Source organism: Physeter macrocephalus, chromosome 14 (genome assembly GCF_002837175.3).
Source record: "Physeter macrocephalus isolate SW-GA chromosome 14, ASM283717v5, whole genome shotgun sequence".
NCBI classification, from domain to species: Eukaryota; Metazoa; Chordata; class Mammalia; order Artiodactyla; family Physeteridae; genus Physeter; species Physeter macrocephalus.
Window position 1 is genome coordinate 14,208,719 of NC_041227.1, and position 24,948 is coordinate 14,233,666.

The 24,948-nt window shown below is 49.7% G+C and overlaps 2 protein-coding genes across 2 annotated transcripts; both read left to right on the forward strand.

Annotated features, from left to right (window-relative positions):
• Positions 1-402: 402 nt before the first annotated feature.
• Positions 403-4,630, forward strand: DBNDD2 (dysbindin domain containing 2). The gene is made up of 4 exons (XM_007115487.3): positions 403-484; positions 2,324-2,470; positions 2,662-2,799; positions 3,957-4,630. Exons 2-4 carry the CDS (start codon positions 2,332-2,334, stop codon positions 4,163-4,165), a joined length of 486 nt encoding a protein of 161 aa, XP_007115549.1. The 5' UTR covers positions 403-484; positions 2,324-2,331; the 3' UTR covers positions 4,166-4,630.
• Positions 4,631-7,775: 3,145 nt separating this feature from the next.
• Positions 7,776-24,675, forward strand: PIGT (phosphatidylinositol glycan anchor biosynthesis class T). The gene is made up of 12 exons (XM_024128422.3): positions 7,776-10,563; positions 11,342-11,519; positions 13,292-13,419; positions 13,720-13,820; positions 13,975-14,061; positions 14,591-14,678; positions 14,785-14,882; positions 14,983-15,148; positions 16,214-16,414; positions 22,961-23,126; positions 23,243-23,326; positions 24,003-24,675. Exons 1-12 carry the CDS (start codon positions 10,377-10,379, stop codon positions 24,253-24,255), a joined length of 1,737 nt encoding a protein of 578 aa, XP_023984190.1. The 5' UTR covers positions 7,776-10,376; the 3' UTR covers positions 24,256-24,675.
• The last annotated feature ends 273 nt before the right edge of the window (positions 24,676-24,948 follow it).

Consider the following 24,948-nt stretch of genomic DNA (forward strand, 5'->3'; position numbering starts at 1 on the left):
CGCCTTCTCGAGAGGTGCGCGCCTAAGCGTGCCGAGCGTGGCCGAGGGTGCTGGGGAGTCCGGGCGCCGGCGCGTGGAGCTTGCGTCGGGGCTGCCCGGGAGTCGGGGAGCAGCCGGGCGCAGGGGCTGAGAGCCCGCGTATGGGAGCGCGCGGAGCCGGGCGGAGCGCCTAGGGGCCCGACGGGTCGCGGGGAGGAGGGATGCGTGCCGGGAACTTTTTGCCCGCCCTGGAACTACGAACGGTCGCGCCCGCAGGGGCTCCTTGCGGCCGCCGGGCGACCGGCAGAAGCGTGTGTGCCCGCCGCCGCCCCTCCCCCACTTCCGCCTCCCGCCTCTTCCTCGTTCCCGGCTCCCAGGGCCCGTCCGTCCCGGGGGAGACACGGAGGCGCAGCCCCACCCCGGCCGGCGCGGCCCGCTACCACGCCCCCGCCGCCGTCGCGCCGGAGCGGACAGCCTGAGTCAGCGGGGGCTCTGGGCGCGGCAGGTAGGGGCTCCGCTGGGCGGGCGCAGGTGCAGCGGGAGGCCGGGGGGACCGGAGCGCGAGCGGAACGGCCGGGGGACCCCTCCGCCTTCCCCCGCGGTCGCGGCGTGTCCCCTTTTAGGGAATTCTTTCGCTCTCGCAGACTCCGGTGCGGGTGGGGCAGGACGAAGAGGCAGCGCTCCATTCCACTGGCCGGGCCCCTGGCCGCCTCCGGCCCCCCAAATCTCTTCAGCTCTCTCCACCCCTCTCCCCTAGACCTTCAGTTATGTAAACAACCCCCTTCCTCTCCCCGGCGCTTAGCTCCGCATCTCCCCAGGGGGCAGCCCCTCGTTTCCTGAGGTTGATGGGGTGAGGGGGAAAGAGAGGGGGCGTCCCGGAGCCCGTGGTCCCCTCCAGCTCCCCGACCCCGACCCTCTTTGTCGCCCTTCCCCGCCCCCAGACAGCCCCAGAGGCCCTGGGTATTTTTAGTATTGTGACCTGGGCGGCAGCGCTAAGAGCCTTTCCCAGGAATCGGCGTCAGCGCCTCCCTCCTCCGCTGCCAGTCCCGGCCACATGGTCTCCCCACACTTCCTTGGCCCTGCCTGGCCCACTTGGGTTTGGGTCTCTAGCGGCCCACCCCAGCGCCGGTGGAGCTGGCCAGGGTCTCGGATATGCCGAGTCCAGATGTGGTGGGGAAGGCAGTAGGCGGAGGATGATGATCTGGTCCTCAAGCTTGATACTCCCCTGCCTCCGGTGATGGGCTCAGGAAGGCAATGGAGCGAATCCGAGTGAATGGTGTTCTGGAAAGCTCTCAGCACTGGGGACCAGAAGGCCTGGTCTGAATTGCACCCTTCCGATTGCTACTCGATGCCTAGTGGGGAGATCAGACAGTGAGATGTGTCAGAGGAGAGGAGCTCAAATAAAGACCTGTGGGGGGCAGAGAAGAGATGATGTCCTCTAAATAGCACGGGGACCAGAGCTTTCCGTTTTACAGAGCACCTTCACCGGCTGTGTCTTGTGCTGGAGGCAGGTAGGAGGATGATGCCATTTTCAGATGCGGAGACTGAGGCTGGAAAGCTGACTTCCTTAGGGGCAGAGCCAAGTCTCGAAGTCAAGTCTGTGACTGAAGAGCAGGGTTTGGAGGGGATGCTGGTGGTGGTGGTGGGGGGTGTGTGTGTGTGTGTGTGTGTGTGTGTGTGTGTGTAGAGAGGGAGAGTAGGGGAGGGGGTACTTTAGCTTTCGTCTGGGTTTTGAAGAATGGCCAGGAACCAGAGCTGCAGCCTGGAGGAAGGGACCTTCCTCTCTGTCATCTTCCCCAGCCTTCTTGCTGGGGGTGGTGGTGGGGTGTGTGTGTGTGTGTGTGTGTGTGTGTGTGTGTGTGTGTGTAGAGAGGGAGAGTAGGGGAGGGGGTACTTTAGCTTTCGTCTGGGTTTTGAAGAATGGCCAGGAACCAGAGCTGCAGCCTGGAGGAAGGGACCTTCCTCTCTGTCATCTTCCCCAGCCTTCTGAGGAGAGGCTGGGTCCATTAAGTGGAAAAAGTGCCTCCCCCATTTGAGATGAACCAGCCCTTCCAACCCCTCTCCGAAGGGTATGATGCTGAGACTTGACCATTGACTGTGTTCCCTGAATACAGAGGAGCCTCTTTTGCTGTGCCTGGAACTGGCATCCCCTTTGTGGAGCTAGGGTCAGCCCCGCCTCTGCGTTTGACTTGAAGTTTGTGGTAATGGACTTTGTTTTAGGAAAGGGGAGGAGGTAGTCAAGTCCAGAGGCCCCAGTGCTGGGATGCTGGCTGCAGGGGGGCTCCCCAAGCCCAGGCCCCCACGGAATCCCCTCTCAACTTCATAGCTGTACTTGCTCTTCCAGGAGCTGACATGGACCCAAATCCGCGGGCAGCCCTGGAGCGCCAGCAGCTCCGCCTTCGGGAGCGGCAGAAATTCTTTGAGGACATTTTACAGCCTGAGACAGAGTTTGTCTTCCCCCTGTCCCACCTGCATCTCGAGTCGCACAGACGTAAGTTCTGAGTCCTGGGGAGAGGGACTAGGGTGGGGCAGGGAGGAAGTCCTATAGGTCCTGAATCTTGGTACCTCCCCGCTGGTTTTCTTGGCCCTCTAAACTTCTATCTCCAGACCTGACATATGTCTCTGACCATCCTATCAGCTCTGGCCTGGCTCCTCCTGACTTGCCCCCTTCTTGATCTGCAGCCCCCATAGGTAGTATCTCATCCATGGAGGTGAATGTGGACACACTTGAGCAAGTAGAACTTATCGACCTTGGGGATCAGGACGGAGCTGACGTGTTCTTGCCTTGCGAAGATCCTCCACCGACGCCCCAGACGTCTGGTATTCCCCTCTACTTTGGGCACTTGGGCACCGGTTAGCCAGAGCCGGATGTCAGGGCTCTGAAGTGAGGTTGCAAGGCTGGACTGGGGAAGTATGCATGTAGGGGCTGAGAGTGGGCATTTCCACCCATGAAACAGCTGTCTGTTCTGATTTTAGGGAAATTGACCTTGAGGGAAGCTGGGTTACAGATTCCTAATCCAAAACTCTAGGAGGGCCCAACCCCCTTAGCCTTTGTCAATTTCATATTTGTGAAATTAACGTAGTTAATTAACATAATTAAAATAACATAAAAATATGATTTTTATATTAGACAACTTAAGTAGTTTTAGTCATCTTCATATTAATATTTATTTAGCACTTTATTAGGTTTCTAATACTTTGCTAAGGTACTTTACATATATTATCTCAGTCCTTACAATGTCCTATTAGGGCAGGTGGGATTATTCCCATCTTATAAAGAAGAACATTAGAGAGATTTCCTTGGTGGTCCAGTGGTCAAGACTCCAAGCTTCCAATGCAAGGGGCGTGGGTTCGATCCCTGGTCAGGAAACTAAGTTCCCACATGGCATGTGGCCAAAAAAAAAAATAAATAAATAAATAAATAAATAAATAAATATATATATATATATATATATATATATATATATATATAAGAGGGACATTAGACTCAGAGAAATTGTTGTCACATAGCCAGAAAGTGGAAAAGCTGGATTCGAACCAGAGCTATCTGACTCCAAAGCCCACATTCTTAACCTATAAGATTGATATTCTTTTACTTAAAACTGCTATTTATTGGTGGTCTGTGTGCCAGACAGTTTATGAGCATTCTCAGATTTCATCCTCAAAACTCTCTGGAATGTCGGGGTCCCTTTTTTACAGAGGAGGGGCAGAGTCCTTGAGAGGGAAAGTGACTTGCCCAAAGCTGCTCAGTAGCAAGGAAGTGACGTAGGTAGAATTTGAACTCTTGACTTGATCGCCCTGACTCTAGAGCCCAGATGTGGTGCGGTGAAGTGGAAGGGACTGGGAGTCAGGAGCCTGGCCGGGTGACTGGTCAAGTCCCTGCTCCCCTCTGGGCCTCAGTGTCTCCTGGCGCGAGCGCCTCTACGAGTCCTCTGAAGCCCTGTTCGTGGCCCTGACGGGCTCTTCTCTCTGGGCAGGGGTGGACGACCGTCCCGAGGAGCCGAGCCTGCCAATGCCCACGGCAGACAGGACCACATTCCGCACTTCCTCCTTGTCCTCTGACTCCTCCACCAATCCGCACAGCCCAGATGTCAGTGACGGCGGAGCAGACACGCCCTTGGCACAGTCTGACGAGGAGGAGGAGGATGGGGGAGATGGCGGGGCAGAGCCTGGAGCCTACAGCTAGCAGTGGGCCCCCACCTACAGACTGACTGAGCTGCCTATTCTCCACTTGAGACCCCAGGCCCAGCCAGAGCGCTTCGGAGAAGACCAGCTCTTTACCTGCAGTAGGCACCAGAGGGAGGAAAGGATGGTGGGTGGTGTACCTTTCTGGGAATTAACCCGCTCCTGCTTTACTGCTAACCTTTCCCTGCTGCAACCTCCCTGCCAGGTTTTGGCTTACTCCTGAGGTAGGGCCTGCAAGTGAGGAGATGGAAGATGAGATAGGACAAGATGCCGCTGCTTTTCTTAGCACTCTTCCCTCCTCCAAACTATCCTGCAGTCTCCTGATAGAGTCTCCTAAACCAGTGTCTCTAAATAGACGTGAACTCCTTAACACTCCCAGTGAGATGGTACTCCAGCCATCCTGCTTCCTTACATCCTTTTTGGAACAGGGCACGGTATGAATAATAAACAGATAATAATATGCCAACCATTCCACTTCATCTTTTCACATTGTACAGATATCAAACCCAATACATTTCTTTAGCTCTCTAACCAATACCATATTCCCATGAATCATTTACTCCATTTATTCAAGAAGTAGTTATTTGGAATTAGCTGCAGATTTGGAATACAGTTTTGAACAAGACAGGCTGCCTGGCTTCATGGAAGAGAAAATCAAGTAAACACCACAATTCACAGCATAATAAGTAGCATGCTGAGGAACTGTTCTGTTACCAGAAAATGGGCATCTTAACCTAGCTTTTATGGTCATTTAAGAGCTGATTTTTAAGCTGGGATGCAGAGGATGAGTAGGAGTTAGCCAGGTGGGGCTGTAACCCAGGCAGAAAGAGCAGCTTGGAAAGACTTTAAATGGAGAGAAAAGTCCTGAGGAACTGAAAAACATTCAGCTTGACTGAATTGTTGAATTTGAGCACATGAAGGGAGAGGCAAGATTGACAAAGGTCAGGTCATGAAATGCTTTGAAGCCTGTATCAAGTTTCAGTTTGCTAGTAAAATATCAGTGACTTAAGATATAAATTTGGTTTCCTCATATAAAAGAAGTCCAAAGTACAGGGCTATATGGTCATTCCACAGTTATTGGACACCAAGGTCCTTCTTGGCTCTTTTTGCACAGCCATCTAAGGCCTATGGCTGGAATTCTCATTGATACCTCATGGCTAAAATGGCTGTTGAGGCCCCAGCCATCATGTCTCTGAAGCTGGTAGAAAGCAGGAGAAGAAATTAAAGATGGGCAAAAAAGGCACGGCCTGCTGCCTAGTCCCACTTGGACAAGCATTTTTGGAAGTTCTAACCAATAGCGTCCACTTACATCTCATTGGCCAGAACTGGGTAACCTGAGGGATGTTTCATTTACAGATGTTTTATAGACATAGGGACACAACATTACCTAGAAGAAAGGAAATTCTGGCGTTTGGAAAGACAATAACCCTTCAAGTTTCAATTACCAATGCGTCTGATGCCTATACTTCCTGTCAAACCTCTCAGAAGCACCCTGGCTACTGCAGAGGCCGGGGTAGTCCTTTCGTAGGGCACCCTGCTGTCTTGATAAAATCAGGGTTATGTTACTGAGAAACAAGAGGACAGCAGTCATTGGGTAGATAACTAGCAGTTTACACGTTACGACTTTGAACTTTATTGGGAGTAATGAAGGATTACAAGTGGTTGATGTTGCTTGTTAAAAAGATAATTCTGGCTGCAGTGTAGAGAACGTACTGGAAGAGGACAGGCTCCAGACAGACATAACACAGTAATCCAGGCAAGAGACAACGGTGGCCTAGAAGATAGTGGTGATGATTAGCTTAACTGGATTGAGGCAGGGTATGAGCAAATAAATGACATTCATTCAATAAATATTAAATGTCAGTGTTTAACATGTGTAAGACACTGAGCTTGGCCTTGGGAATGTGGTAGTGGCACAAAAAAAGAAAAAAAAAAAGTCCCCGTCCTGCTCTTACGGAGTTCAGGGTCTATTGGGGGCCCAAATGTAAAACTGCAGCTAGGACTAGTGCTAGGAAGGTGTTAATAGCCTATTAAGAGAGGTCACGAGGCGTTGGCCTGGAGGAAGTGGTTTTGAGCTGAGATCTGAAGGTGGAGTAGGAGTAGTTTAGGGGGAGAATGGCTGCAAGGACTCCTGGTAGAGATGTACTGATTGGAGGGGACCAGAGTGGATGCCTGGAAGCCAGGAGATGATTGCAGCCATCTAGATAAAAATGGAATAGGGTGGAGGTGGGGGGGTTGTAGAAAAGTGGAAGGAATGGAGAGATATTGGAGAGGCAAATTTCAAAATATTTTCATAGGTGGGTGTGAGAGAGGAAGGGCTCAAGGGTGCCATCCTTGAGCTTCTGCCTTGTGCAGCGGGATGATTTGGAGGGTTCTTCATCCAGATGGGGAGTTTAGGAGAGCACCAGGTTTGGGGAAGAGGCCATAAATTGGGTTTTGGACATGTTGAGTTCGAGTTGCTTTTGAGACCAAGAGGACATTTTGAGTAGGCACTTGGACCCATGAGAATGGAATTTAGATCGGAGGATTGGGCTGGAAAATCAATAGGTGAGTTATCAGTGCATAGGAGGTAAGTGTAGGTATGGGTGCAAGTGAGCTTGCCCAGGGAGAGACTGGAATAAAAGGAGGGTTATAGGACCTAGCCTTAAGGAACATCAAGTCATTTTTCATATTAGAAAAAATAAATCATTCCACCTCCCGTCCTACATCAAACCACCCATGGAATCAGTGACCTTCGGCCTAAATCCCAAAGCTCTTTGTACCATCCAGGCTGAGTGACAGGGCTGCAGTCTTCTCAATAGCCCCATTTTGCTTCCACCCCTGTAGGAGGCCATGATAAGTGACAGTTCTTAAGTGCTTTTCCTAGCACTACTGAAAAACTTGGGGGAGTTCTGTGTTCCTTTTGTCTAAAAGTGTCTGTGTCCAAGTTGAGATCATCCACTAAGCTGGGCCAGGGCCCAGCCTCACGTTAAATTTTGTGGTTTTTCTGGGTTGCCGATGACTCTGCTGCACACAGAAGACATGGTCTGTGTCCTCTTGTTCTTTGTCCCTTCCTTTGGAGTAGCGAGGCTCCGCCTCCTGTCTGACTGCGGCTGAGCCTTCTCCTGGGGTGCACCCCATAATATCCACAGCTCAGCTCTGAGGGCTTCTCAGCTCCTGGGATCTCCCCATTCTCCTCCAAGGTGAATGATGGGAAGCTAGCCTAGCTTGGTTGCTGTCAGCATGTCAACAACCCCAGGCACACAATGCTAAGATCTGTGGGGTCTGGGGCAGGGAGCCTGTCCTGGGAGAGGGATCTGCAGCCCTCTGGAGAGGTGGAATTGTTTGTGAGCCTACGGGGAACCTCCAGTTCAGCTGCTATGAGCCCCAGCCCTGCTGGGAAAATCTAGGGTCAGCTGAGACCCCAGGACCACTTCCTGTTTGGACAATGACCTCTTCTTCTGCCAAACCACAGGGGCTTGGCTGGCCTTCAGAGCCAGAGCCAGCATCTCCAGCTGACTGTTTTATTTGAGGCCACACAGGGCCCTTGGAGATGGGGGATGATTTGACTCCAACTCCGAGGCAAGCAGCCCAGCTTTCAGTCTCCAAGCCACAGTGTGGTGTCTTCTGTCCATTGCATAGACTTGTCATAGACTCTGGAGAGGAGGGAAAAAGACAAACTCCTGTAGAATCCTGTGCTGTGGAGGAAATAGGAGGGACCACATCTCAGGGGAAGATTCCCAGGACGGCTCACAATGTAGCAGTCCCCAGGGGTGCACAGAACTTGATACTGTGAACAGTATGGCGGTGTGGGGACAACATGGAACGGTGTTACGATGTTGTCTTGTTTGTTCGTTCAAACATTACTGAGCCCCCACTATGTGCTAGCCTCCTTGCTTACGCAACAGAAACACTAAGGTGGCCAAGAGCTCTTCCAGGAAGAGACATGGCCACATAATGGAACTATAATGTGGGCCGTAGCACGCTAGAGAGGGAGAAGGCAAGTCTTCTTTGGGGGTGGCTGGGTCTTGAGTGATGGGGACAGGCAATTTCAAAAGGAAACAAAGCATAGAAGTACAAAGTAATCATAATCATAACAGCAACTCCCTTAAAAAATTTGTTTTTGAAGTTGATAGTGTGGACTCGAGTTCTGGCTCCATTACTCACTGTGATCTTAGGCAATTATCTCAGTTTCTGTACTCAGTTTACTCATCTGTAAGATGGAGATAATAGTGCCTGCCTCATAGAGCTCTTTGAGTAAAGGTTAGTAGAGGCTATTAAGCACTTACTACAGTCCAGATTCTACATGTACCTAATTTCTGATCCTTACAACAACCCTGAAAGCAGGTTTATCCGTTTTACAGAGCAGGAAGAGTGGCACTCAGGTTTCTCATGCTCATACGGATTAAAGGCTGGTGCGGGGATTTGAACCCACATCTGTCTGACATCTAAGCTCGTGGCCTCTCTTCTATTCCATGTCTAGTGGGGCAGGAACGCTGGATAGAATGAGGGCATCATGAGACAAAGACATCTTCTTGACACTTCCTCTCCAGTTGGTCAGGGGTATATCTAGGCAGACCTGGCAGACACCAAATCTCTGGTTCTTCAGAGCCAGATGGTTGTCAGTTTTACCAAAAGACTGTCTACAAAATCCTTCATGAATGTGTACCCCATTGGGCAGGTGGAGAAACCAAAGCAGGAATTGCTTGGAACTCCTACAACTCAAGTCAGCACAAAAGGAGAGAGGTGGAAAAAGATTTTAACAGATCTTTTGCAAAAGAAAATATATGAATGGCCAAGAAGCACATGAAAAGCTGTTCAACATCACTAGGTACCAAGGAAATGCAAATTAAAACCACAATGAGATACTACTACAAACACACCCAACGTGGCAAAAACGAAAAAGCCCCCCAAATTAAATGTTCACCAGGATGTGGAGCAATGGGGACTCTCATACATTGTTGGTACAAGTATGAAATGACACATTTTGGAGAAAGATCTAGCAGTTTCTTGTAAAATTAAACATATGCCTATTCTTTGACCACTCCTAAATATTTACTTAAAAGAAAGGTAAGCATATGCCTACAAAGAAACTTGTATAGCAGCCTAGCTCATAAGAACTAAAAACTTGAAAGAGCTCAGGTGTACATGGACAGGAGAGCAGATAAACTATGGTATATTCAGACAATGTATGAATACTACACAGAAATGAAAAGACACAAACTGCTGATACATGCAAGAACATGAATGATTCTCCAAAACATTCTTCCCATGAAAGAAGACTTTTACAAAAAATTATACACACTATATGATGATTTCACTTATACGAAGCTGTAGAACAGATTAATCCATTTTCTGGAGAAAAATCAGAACAGTGGGTGCATCTGGAAGGCAGGGGTCACAGACATTGACGGGCAAGGGGCATTAGCCAACTTTCAGGGATTTTCCAAACATATCTTGATAAGAGTTACACAGGTGTATCCACTTGTTGAACTCAATGAATGTGCACTTCAGAGTTGAGCATTTCATTGTTTGTAAATTTTACACCAAAAGAAAAATGTAAACAACTATTGAACTCTAGTTAATGATATGCATGCTGAACTATTTAAGGGGAAGTGTCCTTATGTCTGAAATTTCTTTGAAGTGCATCAAAACATAAGATGAATTGGGGGAGATAGAGGCTGATATGTGATAAAAACAAGTGCAGTAACATGTTAATAGTGGAATCTAGGTGATGGGGATACAGATGTTCATTGTAACAGGTATTCATCCTTTCAACTTTGTTGTATGTTTGAGATTTTTCATAATAAAAGGGTGAGTTATTTGAGGGTTTTTCAGGAAAGTTCTTGGCTAGGCTTCGGACAGGGCAAATAGAGACACGAATCTCAGGGAGACAGGAGCCCGGCAGTGTGACCTTGCAAAAGTAATAACATTTTTCAGTCTGTTTCAACTATCACGGAGGCACATTGGGAGTCGGTATTATTAAGAACTTTGTCGTTGGGAAGGGGGTCCTCAATCCACGTCCGAGCCACGCCACGTGCCCACTGCCGTTTGTGCCCTATCAGCGCCCCTTTACACCCAGCAGCCCTTCAAAGGCCTATCCTGGCAGTCGCTGTGGTAGCTGCACCCTGGCTTCCGGGACGGCACCGGAAGTCGCTTCTCAGACGCTCTTCCTATTGGAGGCCGGCCTTTCGCGGGGGCGGGGCCATTGGGAGGCGGAAACAGCCTCAGATATGGCGGCGGCAGCGCTTTTTTGTCTGCTGGTGCTGCTGCTTCTCGGGCCGGGAGTCTGGGGCCACACAGAGCCCCCACGCGACAGCCTGCGGGAGGAGCTCGTCATCACCCCGCTGCCTTCTGGGGACGTAGCCGCCACATTCCAGTTCCGCACGCGCTGGGATTCGGAGCTGCAGCGGGAAGAAGGTGAGAAGAGGACACTGACGGGAGAAAGATATCTGTGGCACCTGCTGGGAGTGGGGTGGAGGCTAGCCTTGGGGGCGAGGACTGATCCCTGGGTGAGGTTCTGGTCCCTGGGCTTGGGGCCTGACAAAGATGGTCCTTGCAGGGCTTCCCTGGTGGCGCAGTGGTTGAGAGTCCGCCTGCCAATGCAGGGGACACGGGTTCGTGCCCCTGTCCGGGAAGATGCCACATGCCGCGGAGCGGCTGGGCCCGTGAGCCATGGCGCTGAGCCTGCGCGTCCGGAGCCTGTGCTCCGCAACGGGAGAGGCCACAACAGTGAGCGGCCCGCGTACCGCAAAACAAACAAACAAACAAAGATGGTCCTTGCAGAAGGATGGGATAGTTTTTGAAGAATCCCATTATACCAGTGAAGAAACTGAGCCCCGGAGAGGGGCAGTGACTCTTCCTGACTTCTAGTCCAGTGCTCTCTGCGCAGCTCCAGGCTGCCACTCTAAACCTTTAGTTAAAACCCTCTGTTGACAACGCTGATGATGATGCTATTGACGGTTACTGTTTATCGTGGGTGCTGGGCGCGGTGATAAGTTCTGTGAACGGTTACAAGGAAGAAATTGGAGGTATAGAGAGGTAAGGCACCTGTCCAAGATCACATCGCTTGTAAGTGATTTTGAGTCTGGTCAGGAATTTAGATTCCTCTGACCCCAGAACTGGGGTGTATTGTTTCTTTGGGGTGGCTGAGAACCCTCCCTCCAGGATCATCACTCACCTGCTCCTCTTTCTCCAGTATCTCATTATAGGCTCTTCCCCAAAGCACTGGGGCAGTTGATCTCCAAGTATTCTCTACGGGAGCTGCACCTGTCGTTAACCCAAGGCTTCTGGAGGACTCGATACTGGGGGACACCCTTCTTGCAGGCCCCATCAGGTGCAGAGCTGTGGGCCTGGTTCCAAGACACCGTCACTGAGTGAGTGCCCACCTTGAGGCCTGTGGCAGGCCGTGGTGGGAACATGGCAGGGCAGGTGTTGTCCTCCTCCTACTGCCCTTGGGGGCAGCAGTTCCATGGGGGTAAATATGGCGTTGGAAGTAAGAAATATTATGACTTAGTGGCATTCTTTACTTGGCTGAATATACTTCCTTCCCCTAATACTTCCAGACCAGAGGTAGTGTATGCGTATATCTACGGAGGCAGATAAGAATATCTGGCACTTGCTTGGATGTAAGGCAGTAGGAAGCTGCGGCAAACTGGATAGCCTTTTAAAAGGCATTCATTCACATAATAATAACAAAATGCCACAAGGGCCAAACAAAATATATGTGGGCTAGAATTGGCCTACAAGACACCAGATCTCTGTATTAGAAAAATTGCTTTTATATGCGTGTGGTGGGGGGGTTAGGTACTGCGGTTGGACCACAGTATCCTCTTAATCCGACTATGGGAAATCAGTAGCACGTGTATGATCAAAAAAAAAAAACTGGAGTCAGAATAGGGAGTGATGGGGACTGTGGCAGAGCTTGGGAGGACAGCTGCCACTCAGCTCCTATGGATTGTTACCACGTGGGAATAGGGGCCTACTGTCGTCAGATACTCTCGTTTTTAAAGAGTTACCAGCAATCTGGATTTTAATGTGAAAATTGGCAAGTTTAAATATCAGCAAGTAATTAAAAAATTTAAGAAATGCCACATGGGTTAATGTGCACGTCAAATGAAACGTGGCTGTGGTTTGGGTAGAGCTTTCAGGTTTCCGGTTTGCAATCTTTATTTGAGGCCTAAGGATTGGAGCAATTGGAAAGCTCTGAAGAGAGGACTATTGAAAACCCCCAGGATGGCTCTAAGGTGATGTCAAATGAGGAGCAAACCCCACAGTAGCCAAGGCTTCCTCTCTGTCTGAACCCTGGCTTCTTTGCCTTTTATCCCAGCTGCTCTGCTGTCACTGTCTCCCCTCATAATTATCTATAATATGGAGGTGATGTTCAGAATTCTAGTTTTATTCTGTTATTAGTATAAAGAGCAAATCTGTTTCGGTATTTCTCTAAGAAAAAAATCTAATTTAATTTGATGTTTCTGTGGGGTCCTAGAATGCTTGTTTTCCCTTGCTCAGTGAGCCTCTGTAGATGAAAGACTTCCCACTCTGAGGGTAGAACCAGGACTCACCCAGGGTATTCACAAGGAAGTATGTCGTTTTGCCCAGCTGAGCACACCCCAGGGTGGATCAGTGAGCTGATCTCAGCCTCTGGCGTGTGGGGCGTTTTGCATAGCATTGTGGGAGGCACGTGGGTGACCCAGACTTGCTCCCTGTCCTCAGGTTGCTCACAGCCTAGTTGAGGAGAAAAGATGCTTAGGACGAGATGCTGTTGCCACCCAGCCATTTCCCAGGAGGACCCTGGTGAGAGGCTCGGATGGTCAGAACTGCAGCAGCCCAGGAGGAGGCTGTGGTTGAGGAGGGCGGGAAAGCTTCCTGGAGGAGGGAACCTCCTCGAAGGGGAGCAGAGAGGAGTTAGGAGGGCATTACCAGGCGGGAGGAGGAACCACCCAAGCAGAGGCCTCTGGGGATGCAGGGGTGGCCAGAGGGGAGTGAGGAAGAAGGGGCTGATTGGGGAGACCCAGGAAGCAGGCCGATCGGGGCAGTTCTGGCTCCAGCAGCTGGCTGGCCTCGTGGCTTGGCAGCCAGCTGCAGGCTTTGAGGGAGGAAGCAGACGCAGCCCCGGGACAGTGAGCGGGTTTGTGTCTCCGTTTAGCGTGGATAAGTCCTGGAAGGAGCTCAGTAACGTCCTCTCAGGGATCTTCTGCGCCTCTCTCAACTTCATTGACTCCACCAACACAGTCACGCCTAGCGCCTCCTTCAAACCCCTGGGGCTGGCCAATGGTGAGACAGCCTCCGCAGCCCCTTCCTTCTTCCTGTTCCTCCTACCCAAGCCTTTGCCTCCTTTCCCCTCTGCTTCCTTCTTCCTCAGCGGGGCCAGGTCATAAATCCCCTGGGTGTGCAGGCCCCAGAGGAAGGTTTCCCGAGACTCTGCTGTCTCCGCATTGCCTTCCCAAAGGGAGGAGGGTGTCCTCCCCGCTTCCCCCTGAGCTGACACTGTTAGGGCGGTGGTGCTAGAGAGTATGTGTGGGTCCTGAGGAGGGGCGCCCCAAGAGCTTCCCCAGACAGGCTTCCGTCTCTCAGGCACGGATCACTCCTTCCTGCGCTATGCGGTGCTGCCTCGGGAGGTCGTCTGCACTGAGAACCTCACCCCGTGGAAGAAGCTCTTGCCCTGCAGTTCCAAGGTGAGGCCAGAGGGGCCTAAATGTAGGTGGGAGCCCCAGAGAGTGGATGGAGTCGGCAGATGCCCCCTCACTGCCTGACAGATAACCTCGGCCCCATGCCCAGGTGCCCTGCCGTGCGGGGCACTGGCCTTTTCTCTCTTGCCACCTCCTCCAGGCAGGCCTCTCCGTGCTGCTGAAGGCCGATCGCCTGTTCCACACGAGCTACCACTCCCAGGCAGTGCATATTCGCCCTGTTTGCAGAGTAAGTCACCGGGAACAGGTGATGGGGGCCATCCAGGGGCTCTGAGAGAAGGTGCAGGTAAAGCACATAGCCCAGTGTCTACCGAGGGCTGAGCCAGTAGTCAGTGGGAGTCAGTGTGATGATGATGATTCAGGGCACTGGCCACGCAGCAAGGAAACCGAGTGGTTGCCTGGCAGGCATTCACTCAGTCTTCGTCATGGTTAAGAGTGATAGCTGTGTGGGTGCAGCTGCTAGCTCAGCCACTCACCAGCTGACTTGACCTTGAGTGAGTCATTTTATTTCCCTGGTTTTCTCATCTGTCAAATGAGAATAACAGTAGTATCAGTTCCTCTGGTTGTCGGCGATGGTTCATCCCAGTGATGCACATAAAGCTGCTGGCATGAGGGCAAGTGCTCGGTAGTGGATGGTAGCAAATGGATGGATGGGGAGATACAGAATAGACAAGGGATTGAGTCCGGGTAGTAGTCCCTGGGGCTGTGCGGCTGGGGGAGTGGTAGGTCCTCACTGCTGCCTTCTGGCCCTGTGGTAGGATGCACGCTGTGCCAGCATCTCCTGGGAGCTGAGGCAGACCCTTTCCGTTGTATTTGACGCCTTCGTCACGGGGCAGGGGAAGCAAGGTAAGCCACCTTGGCAGCCCATCTCTGCCCACCCACTGCCAGCCCCACCCCATCTACGCGGAGCAGGCCTAGTCCCGCCCCTGCTCAACCCCTCTCTGCTCCTCAGACTGGTCCCTCTTTCGGATGTTCTCCCGAACCCTCACAGAGCCCTGCCCCCTGGCTTCGGAGAGCCGAGTCTATGTGGACGTCACCAACTATAGCCAGGTACTAAGACTAAGGCCTCCAGCCACACACATCGCCCCCCCAGCCCCCAAGGCCAGCCTGCCCCTCCACTCGCTTCTCAGCCCTGCCGTTGTGTCCCCAGGACAATGAGACATTGGAGGTGTACCCGCCCCCGCTCACCATGTACGAGGACGTCGTCCTGGGCACCCGGAAGACCTATGCCGTCTACGACCTGCTGGACACGGCCGTGATCAACAACTCGCGCAGCCTCAACCTCCAGCTCAAGTGGAAGAGACCCCTAGGGAATGGTGGGTGGGAGGTGGGCGGCCGCAGCCCCTATAGGCTACAGAGGGTTCAGCTCGTGGGGGAGACTCACAGTCCTGCCTCTTCACCGCGAGGTGGCAGGCTTGTGTTTAGACCCAGAACTCTTGAGTCAGACGTCCTGGTTCTAACTCCACCTCTTCTAAGCTCTGTGCCCTTGGCAGGTTCCTAACCTTACTGCCTCGTCTTGAAAGCGGGGACAGTAATACCTAAAGGATCAGATGAGGTAATTAATGGAAAACATGGAGGTCACTCATGCATTCATTCGTTCAGTCAACAGAATTTTTTTTGAAGACAGAAGTACCTGGCTTTTGGGCTTCCCTGGTGGCACAGTGGTTAAGAATCCGCCTACCAATGCAGGGGATACGGGTTCGAGCCCTGGTCTGGGAAGATCCCACATGCCGCGGAGCAACAAAGACCGTGCGCCACAACTACTGAGCGTGTGCTCTAGAGCCCGCGAACCACAACTACTGAAGCCCGTGCACCTAGACCCCGTGCTCGGCAACAAGAGAAGCCATTGCAATGAGAAGCCCGCGCACCTCAGCTAAGAGTAGCCCCCGTTCACGGCAACTAGAGAAAGCCCGCGTGCAGCAACGAAGACCCAATGCAGCCAAAAATAAATAAATAAAATAAATTTATAAAAATTTTTTAAAAATAAAATAAAAAAAAAGAAGTACCCGGCTTTCGAGCAACATTAACATCTGATAGTTGAAGCAGGCATCAAACAATTGTGATTATGTTCAGTGTTACCAGGGAAAAGTGTGGAATATCGTGAGGAGCACTTGGTTTGGGTTGGAAGGGGCACGGAGCTCGGCCTGTATAAGTACTTAGTAAATATTAGTAATTCTGTTATCACTGCTGTGGGTTGGGGGAGACAGGGATGGTTCCAGAATGCAGGTTTCCCAGTTCTGATGGCAAAGCATTACCCGCTCCCCTCCCTGGCTTTGAGACTCTGAACCTGGCCCAGGGAGTGAAGATGGGGAGTGATGCTTTTTTTTTTTTTTTTTTTTTTTAAAAAAGGAGTGGTTAACTGTTGACTTTTCTCTGAACAGAGGCCCCACCCACGCCCTTCCTGTACGCCCAGCGGTACGTGAGCGGCTACGGGCTGCACAACGGGGAGCTGAGCACGCTGCTGTATAACACCCACCCGTACCGGGCCTTCCCCGTGCTGTTGCTGGACACTGTGCCCTGGTACCTGCGGCTGTACGTGCACACGCTCACCATCACCTCCAAGGGCAAGGAGAACAAACCAAGTGAGTGCCGAGTCCTGACCCAGCCCCCCACCTCCCCTCCAGGTCCCCCAAAGCCTCAGTTCTCAGCGTCATTCCGGAAGTGCCTCAGCAGTCTACACAGGCATCACGAGTTAGGAATAGTTTGACAAATGGAAAGGGTAACCTCACCAATGCCAGATCTGGAAGTATTTGTAAAGCCAAAAGAGTTAAACCACATAGTTCTGGTGACTCTTAATAGGACTTGATAAGGGCAGGAGTTTCTATATCTTTTTCATTTGCTTCCTCCTGCTTCCTGGTGCTCTGGGCACATGTTTTTGTTTCCTGATGATTCATAGGCTCTTTCAGGTGGAGAACGGGTTAGCAAGAAAAACAAGAGTACTGGAGACAAAGAAGATAACAGCTGGAATAGATGGTTTTGCTTCCTCGGGTGGGGTAAAGAGGTGTGATTTTTAAAATTTGTTTTTATTTTCTATTATTTTTCTAAGGAGGAGTTAATATTTACTGAGTGCTTTCTAAGAGATGCCAGGCATAGCACAAAAGCACTTGTTTTCCTTTGGAGTGGAGGGAGACTAGTAATACAGAAGACGACTTCCTAGGAAGAGGTTACAGCACATCCCAAACAGCTAGACTTACAATCTTCTCTAAACCCCTCTGTTGTTTCCCATATTTTCAAGCCTGTGGTTAATAGTTTTACTTATTTTCAGCCCCACTATCTGTGCCATCTTCAAAATCTCTACTTCGAACATCCTACCTATGTATTTCGTAGGTTTTTCATTTTTTTGTTTGTTTCTTTTGTTTTTTTAAAACTTTCGCTCTGGAAAATTTCAAACACATACCCAAATGGAATAGTGTAATGAACCCCCCATGTACCCATTATCCAGCCTCAGCAGTCTCCAGCTTCATATCCTATTTTTTGTTTGTTGTTGTTGTTGATGTCTTTCTTCCAGTTTTATTGAGATATAATTGACATATAGCACATTATAAGTTCAGGGCTTCCCTGGTGGCACAGTGGTTAAGAATCCGCCTACCAATGCAGGGGATACGGGTTCGAGCCCTGGTCCGGGAAGATCCCACATGCCGCGGAGCAACAAAGACCGTGCGCCACAACTACTGAGCGTGTGCTCTAGAGCCCGCGAACCACAACTACTGAAGCCCGTGCACCTAGACCTCGTGCTCGGCAACAAGAGAAGCCACTGCAATGAGAAGCCCGCGCACCTCAGCTAAGAGTAGCCCCCGTTCACGGCAACTAGAGAAAGCCCGCGTGCAGCAACGAAGACCCAATGCAGCCAAAAATAAATAAATAAAATAAATTTATAAAAATTTTTTAAAAATAAAATAAAAAAAAAGAAGTACCCGGCTTTCGAGCAACATTAACATCTGATAGTTGAAGCAGGCATCAAACAATTGTGATTATGTTCAGTGTTACCAGGGAAAAGTGTGGAATATCGTGAGGAGCACTTGGTTTGGGTTGGAAGGGGCACGGAGCTCGGCCTGTATAAGTACTTAGTAAATATTAGTAATTCTGTTATCACTGCTGTGGGTTGGGGGAGACAGGGATGGTTCCAGAATGCAGGTTTCCCAGTTCTGATGGCAAAGCATTACCCGCTCCCCTCCCTGGCTTTGAGACTCTGAACCTGGCCCAGGGAGTGAAGATGGGGAGTGATGCTTTTTTTTTTTTTTTTTTTTTTTAAAAAAGGAGTGGTTAACTGTTGACTTTTCTCTGAACAGAGGCCCCACCCACGCCCTTCCTGTACGCCCAGCGGTACGTGAGCGGCTACGGGCTGCACAACGGGGAGCTGAGCACGCTGCTGTATAACACCCACCCGTACCGGGCCTTCCCCGTGCTGTTGCTGGACACTGTGCCCTGGTACCTGCGGCTGTACGTGCACACGCTCACCATCACCTCCAAGGGCAAGGAGAACAAACCAAGTGAGTGCCGAGTCCTGACCCAGCCCCCCACCTCCCCTCCAGGTCCCCCAAAGCCTCAGTTCTCAGCGTCATTCCGGAAGTGCCTCAGCAGTCTACACAGGCATCACGAGTTAGGAATAGTTTGAGAAATGGAAAGGGTAACCTCACCAATGCCAGATCTGGAAGTATTTGTAAAGCCAAAAGAGTTAAACCACATAGTTCTGGTGACTCTTAATAGGACTTGATAAGGGCAGGAGTTTCTATATCTTTTTCATTTGCTTCCTCCTGCTTCCTGGTGCTCTGGGCACATGTTTTTGTTTCCTGATGATTCATAGGCTCTTTCAGGTGGAGAACGGGTTAGCAAGAAAAACAAGAGTACTGGAGACAAAGAAGATAACAGCTGGAATAGATGGTTTTGCTTCCTCGGGTGGGGTAAAGAGGTGTGATTTTTAAAATTTGTTTTTATTTTCTATTATTTTTCTAAGGAAGAGTTAATATTTACTGAGTGCTTTCTAAGAGATGCCAGGCATAGCACAAAAGCACTTGTTTTCCTTTGGAGTGGAGGGAGACTAGTAATACAGAAGACGACTTCCTAGGAAGAGGTTACAGCACATCCCAAACAGCTAGACTTACAATCTTCTCTAAACCCCTCTGTTGTTTCCCATATTTTCAAGCCTGTGGTTAATAGTTTTACTTATTTTCAGCCCCACTATCTGTGCCATCTTCAAAATCTCTACTTCGAACATCCTACCTATGTATTTCGTAGGTTTTTCATTTTTTTGTTTGTTTCTTTTGTTTTTTTAAAACTTTCGCTCTGGAAAATTTCAAACACATACCCAAATGGAATAGTGTAATGAACCCCCCATGTACCCATTATCCAGCCTCAGCAGTCTCCAGCTTCATATCCTATTTTTTGTTTGTTGTTGTTGTTGATGTCTTTCTTCCAGTTTTATTGAGATATAATTGACATATAGCACATTATAAGTTCAAGGTGTTCAGCATACTCATTTGACTTACATCCATCATGAAATGATGACCACAGTAAGTTTAGTGAACATCCACCATCTTGTACAGATACAAAATTAAAGAAATAGAAAAAAAATTTTTTCCTTGTGATGAGAACTCTCAGGATTTACTCATAACAGTTTTCATACATAATGTACAACAGTGCCTATTATATTTATCACGTGGTACATGACATCCCTAATTCTTATCTTAGAACTCGAAGATTGTGCCTTTTGACTGCCTTCATCCAATTCCCCTTCCGCCTACTCCTCACCTCTAGTAACCACAAATCTGATCTCTTTTTCTAGGAGTTCGTTTATTTCTTTATTTTTAATATTTATTTATTTATTTATTTGGCTGCAGCGGGTCTTAGTTGAGGCACACGGGATCTTTATTACCGTGTGCGGGATCTTCGTTGCGGCATGCAGGATCTTTAGTTGCGGCATGCGAACTCTTAGTTGCGGCATGTGGGGTCTAGTTCCCTGACCAGGGATGGAACCCGGGCCCCCTGCATTGGGAGCGCAGAGCCTTAGCCACTGGACCACCAGGGAAGTCCCCTTTTTTGTTTATTTTTGAAGTATAATTGACCTATAATACTATGTTAGTTCCTGGTGCATAACATAGTGATTCAGTGTTTCTGTACATTTCAAAATGACCGTCATGATGAGTCTAGTTACCATCTGTCACCATACAAATATTATACGTAGTTATTGACTATATTCCCCACACTGTATTTCATACCTGTGATTCATTTATTTTGCAACTGAAAATTTGTACCTCTTACTCTCCCTCACCTATTTCTCTCCTCCCCCCCCGCCCCCCCAGCCTCTGGCAACCACCTGTTTGTTCTCTGTATCTATGACTGTTTCTGTTTGGTTATGTTCGTTCATTTGTTTTTATTTTTTAGAGTCCACATATAAGTGATATCATACAGTATTTGTCTTTGTCTGATTTATCTCACTTAGCATAAGATCCTCTAGGTCCTTCCATGTTGTTGCAAATGTCAAGATTTCCTTCTTTTTTATGGCTAATATTCCATTGTTTATATGTACCACATCTTCTTTATCCATTTGTCTATCGGTGGGCACGTATGTTGTTTCCATATCTTGGCTATTGTGAATAATACTTCAGTAAACGTTGGGGTGCATATATCTTTTTGAATTAATGTTTTCATTTTCTTCAGATAAATACCCATGAGTGGAATTGCTGGATTGTATGGTAGTTCTATTTTTAATTTTTTGAGGACTCTCCCTGCTGTTTTTCATAGTGGCTACACCAATTTACGTTCCCAACGCAGTGCACTGGGGTTCCCTTTTCTCCACATACTCACCAACACTTGTCATTTGTTGTCTTTTTTTTTTTTTTTTGTCTGCATTGGGTCTTTGTTGCTGCGCGTGGGCATCTAGTTGTGGTAAGTGGGGGCTACTCTTCGTTGCGGTGCGCGGGCTTCTCATTGCGGTGGCTTCTCTTGTTGCGGAGCATGGGCTCTAGGCACATGGGCTTCAGTAGCTGTGGCTCACGGGCTCAGTAGTTGTGGCTTGCGGGCTCAGTTGTTGTGGGTCACAGGCTTCAGTAGTTGTGGCACCTGGGCTCAGTAGTTGTGGTGCACGGGCTTAGTTGTTCCACAGCATGTGGGATCTTCCCAGACCAGGGCTCGAACCCATGTCCCCTGCATTGGCAGGCGGATTCTTAACCACTGTGCCACCAGGGAAGTCCCTATTTGCTGTCTTTTTGATGATAGCCATTCTGATAGGTGTGAGGTGATAATCTCATTGTGGTTTTGATTTGCGTTTCCCTGATGATCAGTGATGTTGAACATTTTTTTGTGTGCCTCTTGGCCATCTGTATGTCTTCTTTGGAAAAATGTCTATTCAGGTCCTCTGCCCAGTTTGTAATTTTGGGTTTTTTTTGACGTTGAGTTGTATGTGTTCTTTGTATAGTTTGTATTTTAACCCCGTATCGGATATATCGTTTGCAAATACCTTTCCCATTCAGTAGGCTGTCTTTTCATTTTGTTGATAGTTTCCTTTGCTGTGCAAAAGCTTTTTAGTTTGATGTAACCTCATTTGTTTATTTTTGCTTTTGTTTTCCTTGCCCGAGGAGACATACCCCCCAAAATATTGCTAGGTCAAAGAGCATACTGCCTATGTTTTCTTCTAGAAGTTTTATCATTTCAGTTTTTACATTGAAGTCTTTAATCCATTTTGAGGTTTTTTTTTGTATATGGTGTGAGAAAGTAGTCCAGTTTGATTCTTTTGCATGTAGCTGTCTAGTTTTACCAATACCATTTATTGAAGGGGCTGTCTTTTCCTCATTGTATATCCTTGCCTCCCTTGTCATAGATTAATTGCCCATATAAGTGTGGGTTCATTTCTGAGCTCTCTATTCTGTTTCACAGCTTCCCGTCATTTTTGTTTCATCTCTCCCTTTATTTATTTATTTTTTGGTTTGGTTATGTTTCTGCTGGAGTATCTTAAATTCTAGACATTGTATCAATTCACCTTTAAATACTAAAGTACACAAATGTATAATCTATCATTGTCACTCCTGTTTCCCCAGTGTTCTTGAAAATAATTTTATAGTTGGTTTGTTTGAATTGGACCAAAATAACCTGTCACATTACATTTGCTTGATATGCTCTTAAGTTTCTCTCCCTCTCTTTTTTAAAGTAATAGACTTTATTTTTTTAGAGCAGTTTTAGGTTTATAGAGAAGTTGAGCAGAAAGTACAGGGCTCCCGTATACACTCCCCCTCCCCCCCATTTCCCTTGTTATTCACGTCTTGACTGGTGTGGTACTCTTAAATCTCCTTTAACCTATAAAACAGTTCCCAGGCTTTTTTTTTTTTTTTTTAATCTATTTGTTGGCAAAACTGGGTCATTTATTGTATAGGATGTTCTACATTCTGGATTTGCCCGTGTTTAACATGTTCCTCTGTCCCTTGTGTATTCTTGAGTATCAGTGGTTAGATTTAGAAATTTGATTAGATTCAGGTCTTATATTTTTGGCAAGAAAACTTCCCAGGTGGTTCTGTGGACTCCCTGTCGCATCACATGAGGCACCTGATGTCTGGTGGCCCAGTTTTCATGATGTGAAGATGGATTAGCTTGAACACGTCCTGGGATGGCTGCCCTGGAAACACCTTTTCCCTTTTCTGCGATCCTCCTCCCTCCTGTGAGCCTGCCTGGCTTCTGTGATCCAAAGCCCTCCTTCTAGGCACCCCGATCCAGGCCCCAAGGCCTTGATAGGTAGAGATGAGAGATGCAGGTAGTCTGAGCCCAGGAAAGAGCTATGGGTGGGATTTCCCTGGTGGCGCAGTGGTTAAGAATCCGCCTGCCAGTGCAGGGGACACGGGTTCGAGCCCTGGTCCGGGAAGATCCCACATGCCGCGGAGCAGCTAAGCCCGTGCGCCGCAACTACTGAGCCTGCGCTCTAGAGCCCATGAGCCACAACTACTGAAGCCCGCGAGCCTAGAGCCCGTGCTCCGCAACAAGAGAAGCCACCTCAATGAGAAGGCCACGCACAGCAATGATGAGTAGCCCTCGCTCGCCGCAACTAGAGAAAGCCCGCGCGCAGCAACAAAGACCCAATGCAGCCATAACTAACTAACTAACTAACAAAAAAAGAGCTATGGGTGGACCCTACCTGTCCCCAGGTTACATCCACTACCAGCCTGCCCAGGACCGGATGCAGCCCCACCTCCTGGAGATGCTGATTCAGCTACCGGCCAGCTCAGTCACCAAGGTCTCCATCCAGTTTGAGCGGGCGCTGCTTAAGTGGACCGAGTACACCCCGGACCCCAACCACGGCTTCTATGTCAGGTGGGCTCCCCCGACCTGCTGCCCCCACCCGCCTGACCCACCCTCTCTGCCACTTACCCTTGATGGGGGAGCCGTGAGGAACACGGCTCACAGAATATCTGTCTGCTTCTCTGCAGCCCATCTGTCCTCAGTGCCCTCGTGCCCAGCGAGGTGGCCGCCCAACCCGTGGACTGGGAAGAGAGTCCCCTCTTCAACACCCTGTAAGTGTGACCTCAGCCGCTGGGCGTTGGGGTGACACCAGCACAGAGGATCAGGTTCCTGCGGGGTGGGCTGGGGCTAGATGCTGCCTCTTCCAAAGTAATGAGTAGGTTCCCTCAGTCCTAATTAAAATCCTAGTGGTCTCTAATATTTGCACAGTCTTTATGGAATGATCCTAAAGAGCTTCTAGGAGAATCAATAGGTGAGAAGCACAGTATGTATAGCCCAAGTTTACTCATTATTTCTCTTAACAGATATTTAATTGAGCGCTTATCAGATGCCAGGTACTTCAGAGAGCACCAGGTGTACCACAGTAAACCAAACCGACTTGCCCGTGCCCTTCTTGTGCTCAGTCTAGAGGGGAGCTGCTAGGGTCACTGGGGAGTAGTCTGGTGGGTAATTCAGGAAGGCTGCTTTGAGGAGATGGCCTTTAGGCTGAGACCAGAAGGCTAAGGAAGAAGCAGCCAAGCGAAGGCAGGGCCCCTTCCCTCTCCCGCAGCACACCGGAGCTGCTCTCCTGTGATCAGATTTCTGTGTTGAGCTTTGAAAGGCTTTGAGGCTAAGAAGGCTTTGAAAACCCTTACTGCCGAGACTGGCCCAGTGCGACCCGAGGAGGGGGTGGCGAGACGGCGCGGGGTAGCAGCCGGTCCAGCCTCACTTCTCCCTCCCAACCCCCAGCTTCCCAGTCTCCGACAGCTCCAGCTACTTCGTGCGGCTCTACACGGAGCCACTGCTGGTGAACCTGCCCACGCCGGACTTCAGCATGCCCTACAACGTCATCTGCCTCACGTGCACAGTGGTGGCCGTGTGCTACGGCTCCTTCTACAACCTCCTCACCCGAACCTTCCAGGTTGAGGTGCCCAGCAAGGGCGGCCTGGCCAGGCGGCTGGCCAACCTCATCCGGCGCGCCCGAGGCGTCCCCCCGCTCTGAGGCGCGCCCTGCTCACAGCTGGGCTGCTCTTCCTCTCCGAGGTGGGCAGAGACTGACCCCCAAGTCTCCTCCTGCCGCTTGCCCTCCCCCGAGGCAGTTTCCGAACCAAGCTGACCCCTGGATTGGGCCAGGCCTAGAGTGGCGCTATCAGGACAGTAGCCACGAGCCAGATGTGTGTTTGAATTGAAATTAATTTAAATTGAAAGTGTATTTCCTCAGCCGTACTAGCCCCACTTCACGTGCTCGGTAACCAAAAGTGATCAGCAGCTGCAGCCCTGGGCTGCGAGGACAGATGTTTCCATCACTGCAGAAAGGTCTGTTATCCGGTGGCCTGGATAACAGGGTGTGCTGAGGAATTCGTATCGCTCTGCGGTAGGTGGGGTTTACTGGGTGTGGAATAAAAAGTGCCTAATTCCTTGCTTCCTTGCCTCCTGTCCCTGAGGCCTGGGAAGAGCCGGGGACTAGGGCGTGTTTGCTGGGTGCCTGAACAGGACCTCCTACCCCATCCCCTACTCTCCACCAAAGAAACAACCAACCACCCAAATAAAATTCCCCTACCTCCTCCCACCCCTGCCAGAAATTCCTTCTGTCTCCTGCTTCCCTCCCCGCCCACCACCGTCTGACTGTAATTCCCAGAACTCCCTGGGTTTGGCTGGGAGTGTTTTATGTCAGCATTTCCATGACCATGAAAAT